We start from the raw sequence: 18838 nt of genomic DNA, 5'->3' as shown, positions 1-18838 counted from the left end.
GCAAAAGTTCCTGTGTAAGGAAGAGTAGCAATATAACAGCCAACAAAATACCCCACATAGAGTAAGGCACAACCCTACAAAAGAAGGGTCCCTCTTGAGACAAGCTCGTAGGCAGAGGCTTAACAGAAAGGTAAACACAGCTGAACCAGCTGTATCAGAATCAGGAAATAACATGGCTGAACAGCCACACACCCAGACCATCTGTAACCCACAACGGGTAACAGAAAAGAGAGTGACGGCACTGTCACGAAACCAAAAATCCTCCACGAGGATTAAAACCTGAGAAGACAATCAAACATAGAAAGGAGGCTCCTGACTGCCGAATCAGCATGGGCGTCAAAAAGAGTGACCCCATCAAATGGTAGATCTCTCAGCCACTCCTGAACATGCTCTGGGAAAACGTCATCGCTCAACCACGCATGGCCGCGCAAGACAACCGACCTGGCAATAGCGCGACCCACAGAGTCAGTGGTGTCCATGGCAGACCGAATCGAAAATTGCGCCGCCATATGGCCATCACGGATTAGGCAGGGCAGATTGGCACGAGAGCGCTGCTCGACAAAGTCCCAAAGGGCAAATGTAGCCCCAGTAAACACACACAACGTGTTTAGGGACCGAAGTCCCGAGATGGCAGATGCAAACACGTCGCGGCCACATGACTCTAACCACCGAGACTCCCGAGTGGGAGGATGCAACGGAAGAGGAGTAGTAGAAAGAGCTGCCTGAAGCACAAGTCCTCCAGCCCCAGGATGGAGGGTCAAACAGGCGGGGTCATCGGGAGCCGAGCGATGGCGATGTGCCACAGCACGATCCACGGGGTCCCCCGAAGAGGGCCTCGCCCGCGTCCTGAGAAGGATGTTAAATAATAAATAATGACTCCGCAAATGGCAACAAGGGCTCCAGGTCCCCCGCACCCTGGTGGGGAAGATGCAGCATCGGCTCCGAAGGTCTAGAGACTGAGGGCGGCTGCATTCTTAAAATGTCTGCAGCCCTGCAAACATCCCAGACAAATGTCCCACTTGCCTTCGTGGCCCAGCGAGGCGGTGACAGCAAGTCATCAGTAGGAGACGGACGCAAGCTAATCCGGCCACCTAACAGAGGTTCAGCAAAAGGATGAGTGGGCCAATGCCCCACTGGCGCCCACACCGGAGAGCGTTGAAATGACTCAAGGGGTGGGGAGTCCACTGGGACCACATCCTCCACCAAGAAAGCCGGAGATGGTACTGGCATCGAAAGGCGTCGAGGCGATGTCGAGCCGGCATCGGCGACCTCCGAAAAGGCCTCGACTGGCTGAGTGGAGCAAGCGTCGGCAGCCTCCGAAAAGGCCTCGACCGTCCGAGTCGAGCCGGTGACCTTCAAAAAGGCCTAGACCGGTCGAAGTCGGACCGGCGTCGACTCAAAATTCCCGAGGTGGAAACCAGCGGGGAGAGAGTGCGCCGAAGCGGTGTCGTGCACTGCGCCGCAGCCATCTCCAGCGATGCCGTAGGGAGCCTCGGAAGGCTGTGCGACGGCACTAGACGTCGTGGGATGCCCCTCCGGGCCGTGTCCCAACGTTGCGGCGACTCCGGAGTCGGAGTCAGGGCACTCGGTCGGAGCCGAGGGTAAACCCGCCGGTCGAGTCCCAAACTGAGTCCCTACCTCCCATGTGGGGCCCGAAGGCGTGCCAGGTTGGGGGGGGGGGGGGGGGGGCAAAGAAAGAAAGGACTGCAGGGCCCTGCAGTAGTCCTCCATCTGAGCTCGAGTCGCCCCAGCACCCGGAAACGGGGGGTATGCCGGGTCTGACTCATGAGGGCCATGAGTCCGGCAAAGACCGGGAGCCGTGGGCCCGACGTGATGTCGACGCGAAACCGATGACTTCCGCGACTTCCGTTAATGTTATCTGAGGTAGGCGAATGACGGCGACGGTCCCGGGACCTGCCCCGAATAGGAACGTCACTTTCGTGGACGACGTCAGGATGGAGCCGGGCGACGCCGCCTCAGGGCGTGCAGAGGTATTGCTGGGGAAAAAAGATTTTCCGGATCCGCCTGGGGAGATATTCTAAGTTAAGGAATCTGCGGCTAGATGTCTCTATCAGATCATATCTTACAGTTTATAATTAAACGGCAAATGAAAAAGACAGCTTTTTAATTTTTTTTAAACTTTTGAGTGAAGTGATCATGTAAAGCAGTTCAAATGCAGAGAGAGGTGCCCCACAGACCAAAGGGACAGGTGACCGGGCAAGACTAAACAGTCTTGCGGAGTGGTTGATCTGAATGATAAGTGAACCCCAAGGGAATTATTCTTTTGATTATTAAATCATGTAAAGCAGGCCAGGGTCACAACCTGTAGACACCTTTCGAAGAATTAAGAGACGTCCAAGTTCAAGGTATGCAGTGTTCTGGGGATACGATTAAGATATTGATGTAACTGTTGAATCTGAAAGACAATCGAGAGTGATCACTCAGATAAAATGCTTTGAAAATTGTAATACATTTATGATTGATATCTTTCTGGAACAATGTAAACCAGAGCTGCTCCTAAGGTTTCAAAGTGAGGTTGTTGGATCCTGGTGGATACAACCATAGATGTGGAGGTGTTTGGGTCCATATCTGTGATGACAATTATTGCATTAAAGACTGGTAGAAAGGTTGGAAGGTGTGTTAAAATCAGCCGGTTAAATGCCTCTATCTTTACAACCTTCTATTTTAAACTAATTGGACATCTTTCTTTTAACCCAGGTAGTACACATGGCACATGGCTTGACCTTGCACATATCAGGAGCCTCCTACTGACATATCATGACAATCTTACTAGCTTTCAGTTTTATGGAAATCTAGATTTTATTAAAGATATGAGAGTTCAGATTATCCCCTATAAGCACTTCCAGCCATTAATTTCTGGTACCAGAGCGGGGAAAGAAAAATAATAGACCTGGTTTAAATTTGTCACCTTATCAATGAAATCACTGACAGTTGACCAATTTTGGAGCAAAGAACATAGATGGAATTTTGGTCCCACAAGTTGCAGAGGAAAGGAACGCCATGTTTCAGTCAATTGTTTTCGAGCAGTTAACTTTTTTTGGTCTGTTTTGTGAAAGTTTGTTTCAAGTGTTTTGTGGAAGCATTGATCAGCATAAAAAGTTAAACATCTCAGAAAGCAGAAGATTGCATTGAAGTGAATCTGTTACCTCAATTCTGCTGATATAAAAGATGTATGCACATAGTCTGAGAACACACATTTTTAATAAAAGCAAAGCATTGAAAACTTGAATATTCACCACTGGGAGGCTCAGGAGCAACCAGCACCAGATGTACATAATAGCATGGGGAAGGTTCAGGGTGATGGGTCTCCTTAATAGATGGCAAAAATGCAGTGACCGGACAACCTCTAATACCACACGTACATACAGTTTGTGGAATTGAGAAGATTGAATGATCAAGGTAAAAAGTCTATCAAATGTCACAAGAGGATAAGACCAAGGGTTTTATTACAGGTCAAGAAGGCAAGTCATTGACTCATTCATAGTCACATTCAACATTGTGACTGAATTTTCAAAATCATTTTTAATGTAACATATTGTCATATGCACTTCCTTTAATATTATTCTCCATTGTCAATGGATTTAGTGAGGATAACTAAGGTTTGTAGATCCAGGAAAGACTAGAGGAGACATCACACTCTCTTGGAGAACTAGGTCTGACAATGAAGATACCTCCCTGTTGGAAACTGTGAATGATTGCAACACCTGCCTGCGCCGGTAACTGGATAGGGAGATAAGGAGAGCTTTATATAAAAAAACTGGCAAGTTAACATGGACCTCTCCTCCCAGTCTCCAGGATTTGAAAGAGATGATTAAGTTACCTTTGATTATGTTATAGTGGCCATTCTCCTCTTAAGAAATACATGGGTGATGGATCAAAAGTATCTATTCTCTTTTTGACCTCAATTCCCAAAGGTACACTGGTCAACAAAAACAACTAGAAACTAACATTGTTTTAGTTAAGCCTATAGGTGTCTCATATATCTTAGCAATTGTATTTTGGAAAGAAAGAAAAACATTTTTTTCTTGTAGTCAAGAACATGTTTAATTAAATAATTTATGGAAACAACTGTACAAGGTATCTTCAACATAGCAAGCCATTCTCTGGATGCCTGGTAACTTGCCATTGGTCATAATTACAAACAACAGTAGGAAAAACACAAATTGTTTAAACATTCTCAGAATTAACAAACATACAAGGAATACTTCTATAGAAAAAGGAAGCAGCAACTGTCTCAGGGAGGTGTATATTGTCGACTCTTAAGTAGCTAGGAGAAGGAATGATGCACATTATAAAGGAGAGACAACATCTCTATTTCCAGTCTCGCAACATATCACTGCTCGCTGCAGTCCACTGGCATGTTTTGTGATGCACATCATGTACTGTGTGAGAATGTGATATAAGTTGAGCCATTCATAGAGTCTACTCCAACCACCTAACTTGTTCACGTAAAGCACAGAGTAATCATACGGTACTCCTATGCACTTTGACCAAGAATTTTGTTTTGCACATCTTGTTGTTTGTGCTAGCTGTGTGCTAATAGATGTTCTGAACTGTAAAATTGTGGCAAATCAGTCAAAAGAGAAGGTATTGCCTGTGATGAGCAATGTAGTGTACATTTTGGCACTAGGGATGTGTCCTCTCAGGCTGGACAAGTTTGATATGAATGCAATGGACAGACTGGAGGTCAAGCTCCACTTATAAATTGCCTATGGGCATAGGGAACAATAACTGCAGTTCACGAGATAATATGATAAAAGATCAGGAAACATTAGCAAGGGAAGTTGTAAAGTACAGTTTTCCTTGACTTGATGCAATGTGGTAAACCACTGCAAAGTGGCACTTAAAATATGATGAGAGGGTGAATATTATAGAGATTTGTTTTGGCGGTCCAGTTTATATGAAAATGTGAGCACTGTCTTTGCTTACTGAACAGATTCAGGGAGTTTGGTCCCCACTATAAATGCCATGGCCTCCAGCACTGCCCTACAATATCAATCACCTCAGTTGGGGATTGTTTAAGAGAACAGTGCCCTGCGGTAAACAGAAACATGTTACGAATCCTGGGACATTTCGCTAGGTTTCCTCCACACAATTGGGGTACAAACTCCAGATTAGCATTCCAAATTACATTTTCTTTCTCTGTTGATGTTGTTTTCATTGTTCTTCATTCTCCCTCCCCCCCCCCCCCCCCCACTCCTTTTTTCTTTGCACATACACACAAAACAATACCGGTTTGGTCCTTGAATTCTTCTCTACCTTCATAGATAACACATTGCTTTTGCCGCTTCCCATCAGATTTTTAGCATTGTCAAATATCACAGTTCACATGGCATACAAAAAATATTGATCATAGTAATAAATACACTTCTTAATTGAAAAACTTAAGAATTAAAGTTATTTATGAACACAGTCACCACAAGAAAAGGATGTTGACTGGTAATGTAGTGCTGAGTGTACAGTGGAGGTCCTGGGGTAGTCTTCCGTAAGAAGGCGCACCTGGTGCAAATGCTATTATTACTCCTTCTGCAGATTGTTACAAACATGCAGTACCGTTGCAGCAAAAATAATTTTGCATCCTGATAGAAATAATGGGAGTTGCACAGGAACATCACTGGATCACATAAATATCAATGTGCAAATGTTGCAATAGTTAAAGATTGGTGTAGGGTTGTTAAATATCCTGAGCTAACTTTCTGTAATGCTAGACGCTAATTGGTGATAAAAAAGGGCTAATATTTGTAGAACTATGGCAGCATTAACAAGAAAACTTTCCTTGTCATTCAGTCACCCATCTCAAGGAAATTGGAATGACCCCGGAACTAACAATAGACTCAATTGATCAGTCTGCCTTCTCAATGCTCCTCTATTCATGTACCTTTCCCTCTACTACCATGTGACCTCGGAATAAAGGAGAGATTGTAATAGAAATAAATCTAGCAACTGCTTTGAACTCGCTGCATTTGTTACAGGGTAAATTCAATACGCATGCTTCCGCAGTTCCCAAATTGTAGAAATCTTGATCTATCTACAGAGCTTGTAAATTATCAGGTGAACTGGGAGCAATGGAGATTTCAACTATAAAAACAACATCTGAAGCTAACTTACCATCATCAAAAAAGAAACAATCAGAATTAGTATGTTGCTTCCTGAACTAGTCTCCATATAAGGGACGTAATTCTAGGCACAGTTTGAAAAACATGCTAGTAGCTGTTGTGTTTACCTAATCAGCAGTGCTACTTTTTTAAGGTCCTGTACATTTAAATGTTCCACTAAAACTACTCTTTGTTCCATTATTTGTATGACATCAACACACAATATTTCTTATAGACTGATTATTGTGTTTGATGTCATACATGGGTGCGGGGAGAGTTTACTAGGAAATTCTGAACATAATATTGTTTTACATATATATGGAACATGGCATGCTCTAAAATCCTGTATACCTGTTTGTCCCTAAAGTACCAATACTGGTATGCTCTCTTAACTGCTGTTGCCTCAGCTCCCAACATTTAACATCAAAATCAGATCTGAAATTTAAAAAAAGCAGCATCCTCTTTGAATGAGATGATGTTCCCATAAACTTATAATCTAGCCAAATCTCCCTCATTTCAATGCCACTGACTATGATTGAACAAATGTCATGATTACTAGTGTAAAAGGCAAATAATGAAGAAATCCTCTGATACATTTAGAGAAATTGAAGATAAGACAGATGGTAGCCCATGCCAGAACTATTGTTTGAAAATTTGGTGATAAATAAATGGAAAGAAATAGACATCTCCTAATTCTGGTTATAGATCTTCTACAATTCAAATCACTTGCTCAATTTACCTAGAACCCAAAAGCAAACCAAAGAGTGCAGAGAATACAATATGTGATACAACCGTTAACAGTTTTATAGTGCAGAGAACTTAAAATGTGAAGATAAGACAGATGGTAGCCCATGCCAGAACTAATGTTTCAAAATTTGGTGATAAATAAATGGAAAGAAATAGACATCTCCTAATTCTGGTTATAGATCTTCTACAATTCAAATCACTTGCTCAATTTACCTAGAACCCAAAAGCAAACCAAAGAGTGCAGAGAATACAATATGTGATACAACCGTTAACAGTTTTATAGTGCAGAGAACTTAAAATGTGAAGGAAATGTGTGAACTAATGACACTGAACTACAGGGAACTACTTAGACAGCATCTCTATAAACTACTGTTAGTTCACCTCTGATGATGCAGAAAGGGAACAAAAAGCACTGCTTCGCTTTGACTGGCAGTTGCCTGTCTCTGGGAAAGAAAACGTACTCTTATTCCTGTTAGGGTGGGTGTTTGGATGATTTGCACAATGTTGGTGACTTTCCTTAATAACGCACATAGATAAAAGGTGATGTAGATGCTGACAGAGGTATTTTCAGTGTACTTACCCAATGCATCACATTCTACTGTTCGAATTCATAAACACTTAGCAAGCAGGTAGCATACTTTATAAGTGATCAATTTCTACTGGTTAGTCAAAAGACTGAGAGGGTTATTTAGGGTTTGCCAAATAAGTTGCCAAACTGCTGCGGTGGTAGAGGCACAACCACAATCAGCCCTGCTGCACCCAGCCAGCATATTACAGATGCTGCTCAAATGGAGCATTTTCACCAAAAGCACTTCCATTGACACAGCTTAAACACTTAACGTGTAAATATATTTGAGTGTGATGCCATATTATGCCGGCTGGCTGGTTATGCCACCCTAAACTGGAGGTTTGTTCTGTAATTCACAAAGAAAATGGTCTTGAGTTGCAGGGTGCTTTCTCAAAGCAGGTCTGGGGCTTATCTGAAATGTTCATGTCTGTGACCACTATGAAACATTTGCACAGAAAGCCATTCTAAGTATGGGGTGTCGGGTTTACAGCATACTGATACCAGGTGCATACTGGCAAAGGGACCACTAGCTAAAGGTTTTCAATTGCAGAGCCAGCCGAGGCTCTATCTTCAGGAAGTTGGAAGTTTCCTATCTCTAAATAAGGCAAGGAAACAGCAGGTTTGGCTGAATGGGATATCTGCTAGTTTACAAATATTGTCCTGCATCCACCAAACCACAAATAATGCACTTAATCTTTTTGATTTAAATTTAAACCACCCAGAGTGGATGACTACTTTGTGCTACTTTATGTTATGGGAAACTGTTGTAATGTGTGATCGTACAGATAAATTGCACTGCTTGCACACTTAACAACAAATTCAGTCAGTAGGTATGGCAAAGAAAACTATCTCCATGTACGTTTGTGACTCAAATATATAAAACCGTGGTTTCTGAAAATTCTTTATATGCATCAAATTCTATTGTATGTAAATACATTCATATATGTATATATATATATATATATATATATATATATATTAACATATACACACACATATATAAATATATTTATACATCCATTTAAAGTCAACAATTACTGATTTTAATTTCTACCCTCTTTTTCACAAAAAGTATTAGTCAAATTAGTTTGGCTTTCCAACTTTTGACAGTGTAGTTCTCAGTACCAAAAGAGTGAATAACATTGACACACTGTGAAGGTACACAATTTCAGAACCAATTTTTCGGACATCTCAATTCCACTGAAACTGCTAAGTATTGAAACTAAAGACCGTCAGGAATGTTGTAACAAGATGGGGAAGTACATTACTTTTTTCAAAATTATTTCAATTGAACTTGGAAAAATGTGGCTGCTTTTACTTCAGAAAACTTAAATTTCCAATCTCCAGCTCTGAAATCTCAACTAATCAGAAACTAAACTTAATTAAAGGCAGTATATAATTGCAAGTATGAACCCATCTAGTTTAACACTAATTTTTCTTTGCTTATAACACCTTGATTGTGAGTGAACACGGGTGGAAAAATTAGGACAAATATTAAAAATAAGGGTGAAGATAGGGAAAGAGACTGGCTTCTGGTAAAGAACAGAATTTCAGTTGCTAAAGGATTGAGGTGACGGAAATGAAAAGGCATTTCGTTTGCTGTTATACAGACAATTTGAATAGCTTTAGAATTAAAGGAGAAGTGAAAAACATAGCATTGGTGATCCACACAGGACTGGTAAAAAGACAAATAGAAGAAGCAATGGAAACAAGGATGGATGAAGGGAGAATACATAGTATGGAGAAAGAAAACTGACCAGACTAAGAAATGTAGTGGGAATTGTCAGGTAGGTGGGAGGGCATACATTAAAAAGAAGATCCAGAGACACCAGGAGCAAATACTTTGCTTTTGCCAACAAAAGTGCTTAACATCTATTCTTCTGCTGTAGACCTTGAAGCACCAGGTGTTACATCGGAGGATGACGGGAAGCACTGTTTTTGTGCATCCTTTTCTTCACAGGAGCTCCAAGGATGGCAATTCCATTCAAAATCAGTATTGGTTTCTTGAGGGCGTGCTTACTGAGACTTAACAGCAGGCTCTCACTCTGCAAGCGCATCTTGTAGTTTCTTCTACAACATTTGCTGCTTGCATGGACCCCAAAGTGACACCACTGAGCTTTCAGTTGCTAAACAATAAAATGTAATTTCAGCTTTGATCATGAGATGAAGCTTCATGTACTATTGAGTGTCATTTCAAATTAATGATTTCCTGGTACCACAAATTACTGATATGTGCATTTAACTGTAACAATTTATGCTTATGTCATAGTATACTGTATTCTTTACTTGACTACCTTACTGCTGCTTGCATGGACCCCAAAGTGACACCACTGAGCTTTCAGTTGCTAAACAATAAAATGTAATTTCAGCTTTTATCATGAGATAAAGCTCCATGTACTATTGAGTGTCATTTCAAATTAATGATTTCCTGGTACCACAAATTACTGATATGTGCATTTAACTGTAACAATTTATGCTTATGTCATAGTATACTGTATTCTTTACTTGACTACCTTACTGGCTACTTTAACGACTGACATACTGTTATTTAATTTTTCTGACTATCTATTGTGCTGTTTTTTATTCTGATAAAGTGATAACTAACTGAATCTATAGTGATATGTGTATCCGGCTTTCATCACTTTTCCATCAGAGGTGGCCACGGAGAAATCTGTGAGAGACAATACTTTAAAGAACTCTGGCTTCCAATAATGGGTAGGAGTTTGCCACATCTCCCAATGAAGTATCAACAAACAACTGACGTCTCTGGAAATCGACTCAAGAATTTGAAATAAAGATCAGATGGGAGCTTTTCCTTCGCACAAGAGGATTGAGTCTTTTTCATGGTCCAGAAATACATTTAGGAGTCACTAATGAAATAAAAGGAGACATTAAATAAAATAGTGACAGTTAAGACCAAAGGGAAAAGTTGCCCTGAAACAGACGCCCATCCAAACTTGACAGAAATCTGCGAGATGGAGGCATGAGCAGACTTGGAAAAAGAACGTGGGAGCTACTGAGTGTTACACACAGATAAATAAGTTTCAGATGGAAATATCAAGAGGGAATCCCTTAGTATTTTATGGTAACTTTTTGTCATTCCTTTATGAGAATTTGGCAGGGATGGTAATGTGGAAATATCTTGGGGTGGGGAATCTGCAATGCCTAGACAAACAAGGAAGACCTCCAATACTAATGGCTATCAGGAAGGTGCTATGTTGCTTCCAAACAAGGTTCTCCAGGCCTGGTGGCAAATTTTCCAATGCCTCTACAAAGGGTGCATTTTTACTGTGTGAAGTAATGTTGTCAGTTTTAACAAAATGAGAGATTATCATTCTGTTTTCTCCTGTCTCCTACACCTTTAGTCCTCAGTTAACGCTTAGGAGTCCATTACGATGGACAGGCGGACAAAGTCCGCCCACCATCGCCACGGACCGACCGCCGAATTGGCGGATGTCCCGCTATGTGCATTAGGATGCGCCCGCCACACTGGCAGGCGTATCCTGGGCCATATACATTGGGGGTGGATCTGCTGGCTGCAGACCCACTCGCAATGTATACAGACTGTGCACAGCATTGCCATGCACTACATGGCAGGCACCATGTGGTGCCTGCCACGTAGTGCAGGGCAATGACTGGGGGGTACCATAGGTACCTCCCATGTGCACCCCCCCAACACCCTGGGGCCCCGCAACAGGCCCCCATACGCAGGAACCGCATGCCTTTCCATGGCGGCAACTCCACCATGGAAAGGCGATTCACCGCATGACTCATAATATGGATGGCACCACGTTATACACTTTTTCTGCCCGGTCGACCGGCGGAAAAGCGGCGGACGGTCTTTCCGTCCGCCATGGACCCCCCAGCCATAATAATATGGAGGGGGGTCACCCAGACAAGGATGGCGGGCGGATCGCCCCGCCGGGCCAGCGGTGGCTACCACTGGTCCGCCTGTCATCCTAATGGGCCCCTTAGTATTTTAATTAAGAGAGTATGAGCATGATGTTAAGGAGTCTGTTGGACCAACCAGTAACTAAAGAATAACAAAAATGATGAAACAAGGACAAGAGCTGTTAGCAAACGTGTGATTCTCTTTTGTGTCACTAATGTATAACTTTCCTTTTCATTACAGGTGTTTCAAATGTACCCTTTCTTTTTGGTATGCTGTTATAAAGATTAAAAATAAATTGTGGGCACATTTTATACACCTGGGCAAGTATGTTTCTTTAAAATAGCAGTCTCCTCTACAAAGCTTATGTTTGGCAGCTTCTTAAGACAGTCTTGCTTGGAATAATATGAGGAAGAAGTAACACCATCCGAGAGGAAATGGTAACCAGACACGTTGTCCTAAAACAACATTACCTATTGGCTTATTGAACCGCTATACACCAAAAATGAAAGTGGAAAGTAGTGGGCTGTCTGCTAATGGCTTTATGGGAAGACTTCATGTTGAAAATTCAGTGTGAAGGCAAATGAGTCCATCCCTACTTTGTTGGGCCATTTCAAAGGGCTATGTGTGCCATCTCTCTATAAGAAAAAAGTGATTCTGGTTGATAGAGAACACTGAAAAGAAGGAGATTAAGGATAAAAATAACATGGGCAGGGTCATGAAACATTGAAATGGATTTTGAAAACGTACAAGCACTCTAAGATCAGTTTCCACTTGAAACTGTAAACTAGATTCCAGACATCACCCTGGAACTTTGGTCCAATTCTGTAGTACAGTTCAGTTCAACACACAAAAGCCTCTGTCTCCAAATAGGATCAGTCTTTCACTGTGGAAATTAGCTCTCCTTATGTCGTTCGTCAACAGATTGTGATGATCATCAGGTTCTGCACATTTGTGAAAGTGACTCATATTTGTTTTAAATATTAAGTGTTAAAAGATATGGAGGTAGATTTACTAATACATCACGAAACCCAGTCTAGCTGCCAAAGTTGCTGCACTGCACAAAAGCGCACTACAGCACTAAATCTACTACGATATATTGCATCTGCTTTCTTTCCTAGCTCTGGTGCACAATCAGGCTCCCTAGCATCACACACACACCTTTGCACCATAGTGCAGGGGTTTCTGCATGATATCAACCATAGGTTTTGTACTGGAAGGAAACCTTCCTGTACAAAATACTCTGCTGAGACAAACTTTTAAAGATTTTTCCACTTTGATTTGTGCTGTGCCGTGCAGCACACATGCAAAGTCAGAAAAGTTTGGAGAAATAAAAACATTTCTCCTTTTTAACGCCTGTCTCAAAAAGGTGTTTTTTTGTGTGGGTACAAAGCCCTGTCTACCATTGTTAGCAGATTGGGAATTATATTTTTTTTAAAACATAACACAAAGCAGCGGTAGCACTACTTTGCGTTTCTTCAGGGCTACTTTCCAGTGTAAATGAAATTTACAGCTGAAAAGTAAATTACAAATTAAACATTATGTACGGTGTAAGTAAACCTACTACGCAGAGCAAAGAGTCGAAGGTTCAATCTTAACACCACTCCTGGAGATTAGAAGGTATGTGTAGACCTTCAATATGAAACAAATTCCCATCACAGATTTATCTGGTAAATGCACAATTTGCAATCATGATTCGACTAGTAACAGCTACTACCAAATTAATCTGGATTTTCTTATGATGATAGCCATGGTTGGCTCATACCTCCAAACACACCTATCTTACTCTGTAATTTTAAATCTTCAGACGTAGTTCAGAAAAGGTGCAAAAATACTGTCAACGCTAAATTGGCCTACAGATTTATGTAATCAGTTTCTTGTTTGAGAAAATAGTTGGGATTGCCTAGTTATCGATGTAAGACAGTCCAACGGCTAGGGCTTACATATGCACTTCAAACTGCAATATATTTCAATTTTCAGAGATATGTTACTTCTACGAGACTGTAGGATTAGAATGCACTCTAAAAAGCATATAGTTATATTCTTCCTTTCTGTGGAATATTTGTCCTCTTTCCAATGAGCGGTATCATTTTGGAAGCAGGCTTCCCCCTCTTTGGCCTATGAGAGTGACTGGGAAATTGTGAAGCAAGAGCTACAATGCTATATTTTTAAACAATTCCTTAGCAGCTCCCAGTAATATTCATAAGCCAGAGGTTAAAGGGATGGGCCATTTGACTTTCCCCAGAGCAGGGAGAGGTAAAGCGCAGAGGTAAGGGCGGCTGACTCCGGAGCACAGGGCTCGTGGTTCAATCACCGGCGACAGCTAAGCCGCATGTGATTCTTAGCAATAGCTCACTAAATCTCCCGACAACCCCCTGGCGCCTTGAGACCCTTGGGGATGAGTAGTTTGAACTTTACAAATACTGGATTTAGATTTTAGAGTTACTTTAAAGAATCCCACCTTGTGCCCCAGGCCTTAATCTTTATTGTTTCCTGTCAACTACTGTGTATCATGTATTCTATTAGCAAAACGATTCACGACCAGGTTAATTGTGTCACTGCACCACAACAGGCCAGTGGGTGGAGTAGGAAGCCTGTCAATTTGTGACACTACACACCAATGAGGGATTCGGTTTGGTGAAATAGGGTGTTGAGGAAGTGACTCTTGACTGTGGGCTCCCAGGTTGACTGCCCTCTCTGCTAGCACCCCTTTCCCTCCTGGTTGACGGTGTGCATTCGTGGCTGGGCCCCACAGCCCACTAACTGTTTGTGGATAGGGAACTGCTGTATGAAAGCCCCAAAAAGCTCTCTGGCATAAAAAGGTCAAGGAGAAATGGAAATGTCTCACCCTGTCCTACTTCTCAAACTGACTAGTGGTGTCAAGTTGCAAACTGACTACTGATGGTGGGCCACAACCCCTCTTGAAGCTACACCAAGTGCTACAGGAGACTTTAAGATGCCCCATCATTCCAAAAGGAATATAAACTAAAACCTGGAGACAATAGTCCTATTAACTAATGACTTTAACCAGTAGGATTACTAGAATCTATTTTCCCCTCTTCGCACAAGCCCTAAAATTGTTAGACTCTAGGTTTTACCCCACTAACCCTTTTGTGGCTGAATCTTGTCCTTGCCAATAGCCAATTAAAAAATATCATTAACCAACAGAATTAATTTGACCCATTTTCCCCCTCTTCGCAGAAGCCCTAAAATTGGTAGACTGTGGGTTTTACCCCACTGACCTTTTGTAGCTTTATCTTGTCTTTATCACTTTTTAGGTGCCATTTTCTTGTGTTTATGTGCTTGTCTCATGTTCCTCAATGCCCGTGTTTTGCCCTAAGTGATTTTGTGTTAGTCCCTTTCGAGACATTATGCTATTCTTCCACTGGCCAGTGAATCCCTTCCTAGTGCTACATGTGTGGTTGTGTCCTGCATCAGTGTAATCACAATCCTGCCAAATTGAATGTCCAATCCTGTTTGCCTTGTTTTTATCAAGAAAGTTAAGCAGGACAAGAAAGCCCACTTAAGTTATCAACACATTTGTTGGTAAAAAATGTCAATTATTTTTCTGACTAAACTTGTAGGAGAGTACTCTGCTCTCTTGATGATCTATGATTTCATCTCATTTCCCTTTCCCTCCGGAAAGAAAACTCCTGCAGACACTCACAACTTGATTCCGAGTTGGGTGGTATTGAAAAATCCTCTAATTTGTGTAAGAAGTACTAAATCGAGAGGATAATCCAGTGGTTTCCTGCACCAAGTGGGTGTTATGTCTGTGGATTACTTTTACACTATAAAATCAGCCCTCTTTTACCTTAAATATGCCTTTCTGAATCTAATCCAAAAATTTAAAAAGTAAGATAATTACTGGATTTCAATCATGGAAAAAATAATCAGGTTCAGTCTATGTGCAGAATTCCAGCTATTCGCTATGCTCCTTAATGAAATCTGTAAATGTGTGAAAAAGTTGTTTTGAAATGCCAACAAACCATCAAATGGATGAGGAAGAGGACACAAGTTAGACAGTGGGCAATGAAAAAATGATAAAACAGCAGAAGAAAGTCAACGTTAAGAATAAGAGGGAGAAACACAATTTCACCTGTTCATGAATAGTAGTTTACCACGCAACTGACATCTAGGATAGATAAATTGAGGCTTTCTTTCGCATGTTCTCTGAACGGCTAAGAGTGAGAGGGTAGCTGGTCACTGTTTTACAACTTTCAAGAGGAACATTTACTTTTCAACATCCATGAAAGGGGTCTACACCTCTTAGACCACTTGCTAAAATACCCCTAAACATAGCTTCGCATAATTTAACTTAGATAGTGAACTACAGTGTCTCCAAACTCCACCTTTCCAGGAAAACAATGTACAGTGTAGCCGCTTGTTTGAAGGCATCATTATTCAATATTAACTTTCTTATTACACATTCATTAACTCATTCCATGACAACAATTAAAGTCACCACTATAAGACAACTGGTGTAATGTTTTAGGCAGTAGATGGAAAGTCAACACATTTGAAATGGTATGTTATTCCTTAACCTATGTCCAGGTAACCGCATGAGCAAGAGGCCTGGGTATCGAAAATATATTTACAAACTGCTGGCTATCCACGAGGAGTTTAACTCAATGTACTTTTTCTGCTAGTGAAATCGACTCTTGAAACTGCTAAGTAGCCCATCCTAAGTAATCTGTGTGAGTAGAATCGTGCTGTTGATTTTGAACCAGTTTCAAAACTTATAATATTTGCATTCATCCTAGAAAAACTGACTTAACTAAACTGTTAGTAACCTACTTACACTATGATACTCTGGACTGCAGAATATTGACATAAGTCTGGTCACCATACACTCTATCACCAAACAGTCCCATTAAAAGCTGTAGCACTGACTAGAATTTTGATTGGTTTTGGTTATGTGGGAAAGACCATCAAACTGGTCTAAATTGGCCTAGTTTTCAGGACAGAATTTGAGACAGCAGAGTGGAAACATCGCATGCAGACTACTATTTTCTGCCCACTCCTACCAGCCTCCACACTGCTTTGGAATTTTCACTGAATGGTTGCAATAGTAAACACTGGCATTCAAAATGTATCATGAACAGAAATATTTCCCCAGTCCCAAAAGTAGCATCAAAAACTACAAAAATCCTTCACAGTTTGTTATCCTTCTCAAATAGTAAAAGTGCAAAAACGAATCACAAAAAAGATGGAAATCAGAATGACGCCATGTGGCTTCGGCATTGTAGCTGAATGAGCCAACTCAATCCCACAGCCCTCATGGCAGTCAGCACAAAGCCCTTCCATTTCCACTTCTTCTTCACATAAAGCGTCCGTATGGCGGGTACATTTTTTCTCAATCCTAGAGCAAGTTCCACAGGCCACACCGCTCCACAGGCCACACCATTCCACTTTGGAGAGAGGTCATCAGAATGTCTTTTTCCTATAAAATGTAATCAATAAAAATTCTGTACAATGCCCTTTTAAGAATTAGATTTTTTCTTATGCTTTCCCAGTCCGTGGGAAATCATTCTGAAAATGCCTGTGCTGCGTCTTGGCCCCCAGAATGCTTCAGCTTTCATCAGCTTCAGAACACTGCCAAGTTCGTGGCTGTTGTTCCCTATCCTGGGAGATAAGCGGGTGAGTTGGCAACGAATTCTGTGGATACAAAATGAAACTCGACCGTGGTGGAGTTTTAAGAGTCATGGCTTATTACATCATTGGTGTAAGCACCAGATGTAGTCCCACGCAAGCGGCAGCTGAGTGGAACTCGCAAATGGAAACAACCACTAATTAATCAATGACTGATTCCGCAAGTTCTTCCCCCAAAGACTGCGCAATGGGACTGAATCTCCTGTTTGATCTCACATAATCGAAGAGGCAAACATCATTAATTTCAGGACTACCGCGAGGTTTAACACGCCTTAAGGAGTGTTACCAAGAGAAGTGTTAAATCATGCAAGTTCCTTCTCAGCGCAAACCTGGAGACTCCATTAACTGGACTGGTAGCATGGTTCAGTAAGCAAAAGTGCATCCGTCCCTTGATCTGCTGGGGCCCATTCTTAAGATTTCTGTTCATTACTGCTGTAAGTTGGTCTGGAGCTTCCCCTTTCAGAGACATTGCGCTTGACTTTGGCGGATGCAGCAGGGGGATCAAGGTTGAGGGATGGGCTGGAACGGGACTTCTTCAGTCCATCCTCATCAATTTCTGTTGAGTCAAACATGGTTTTTTCAAATGCCTCCAAGTCCTCAGTCCCGGCTTTTAGTTTGGCTCGCAGTAGCATGGCGTAGGTACCATATCGAGACTTCTACAAGAGGTAACAAAAAAATATTGATTCACTATACATATTTCTGTTTACTAAGGACACATAACTTAGCAACTAGGAGTAACTGTGACTTGAGATCTACATAGATGAACTACTAATGTAAAAGGACAGAAAACTAAATGTGAACAAGTAGGAGTAAAAGTAGCCATCCAACCCAACATATAAATGATATCAAAACTCAACAAGACTAAAATTTGTTTGGAGCACTGAGAAAACTCTGGACAACCACACACAAACTAAGGACTTTGAAAACAATAAAACACATTCTTGGAAGAAATCACCAACAAATGTTTAGAATGGATAGGGTTAATTCTCTGGGTTTCCATAATAATGTTGAAATGGCAGTATAAAATCAGGAGTTATCAGATGGGGAAATGTTTTCGGAAATGGCATATCAGCACATATGGACACATTTCAGTAGTATGGGGCGGTTATCTATGAAGAACACCTCCAAGATAAAGTTTAACTTGAAAGTTCATTCTGAAGGCAGTGAAGTGGATTATAGGTTTTTCTCTGACAACTGTAGGGTGAACTAGTATAAAGGATCTTGTTTATACAATGAATTGGCGCATCATTTTCCCATGAAAAAAATTCCTTTTCAGGTGGAGTTTTAATTTATAAAATAAATCAGTGTGCCGCCTGATTACTAAAGGGAAGAAAATTCCATTACTTAAGAGAAGCATTGTATCAGTTTTGGGGGTTCATTTGGAGAAGAGGGAATTAAATATGGAAGCCTAAAAGCAGGAAATCAAAAAGTGTATGTCAGCTTGGAAACTAATGGAATTAACAACTAAGACACACCCTTTCAAGAAAGGGTTGCTGATGGAGAAGGAGATTAAGAGCTGGGATTTGCCATGGGGAGAAAGGGGAAATAGGAGGTGGAAGCCACGTCTGAAGGTAAAGAATTGATTATCAAAGTGAAATTAACCTTGCAGTAGGGAATTAACTTGTAGGATTCTCGGTGGAGAAGAGGTGAATCTGCAGATGGGCATCAATTTGCAGATTAAGGTAATTACCATGTGGGACTCAACTCAGAAAAAAAGGAAATCAATAGGCCGGACAAACTCAGAGAACACAAGAACTGCCAAGTGGAGTAAAGAAAGGGAATTTACAATTGACATGTGCCAGGCTGAAAAAAAAGATGGGTATTTTTGGGTTGCCTATGAAAAAACAAGAATTGAAGGGACGGTGA

The 18838-nt window shown here is 41.4% G+C and overlaps 1 protein-coding gene across 1 annotated transcript in view; it reads right to left on the bottom strand.

Annotated features, from left to right (window-relative positions):
- Positions 1–5225: 5225 nt before the first annotated feature.
- PSD (pleckstrin and Sec7 domain containing) overlaps positions 5226–18838 on the bottom strand; it is an 809922-nt gene continuing 796309 nt past the window's right edge. The window contains exon 17 of the mRNA XM_085603917.1: positions 5226–17628. Within this exon, the coding sequence (XP_085460043.1) occupies positions 17383–17628 (246 nt within the window). The 3' untranslated portion in view covers positions 5226–17382. The remainder of the gene's footprint in view (positions 17629–18838) is intronic.

This window comes from Triturus cristatus, chromosome 1_2, assembly GCF_964204655.1.
Source record: "Triturus cristatus chromosome 1_2, aTriCri1.1, whole genome shotgun sequence".
Taxonomy (NCBI): domain Eukaryota; kingdom Metazoa; phylum Chordata; class Amphibia; order Caudata; family Salamandridae; genus Triturus; species Triturus cristatus.
Note: the sequence above shows the minus strand (reverse complement) of the source record. Positions and strands in the feature narration are given on the sequence as shown.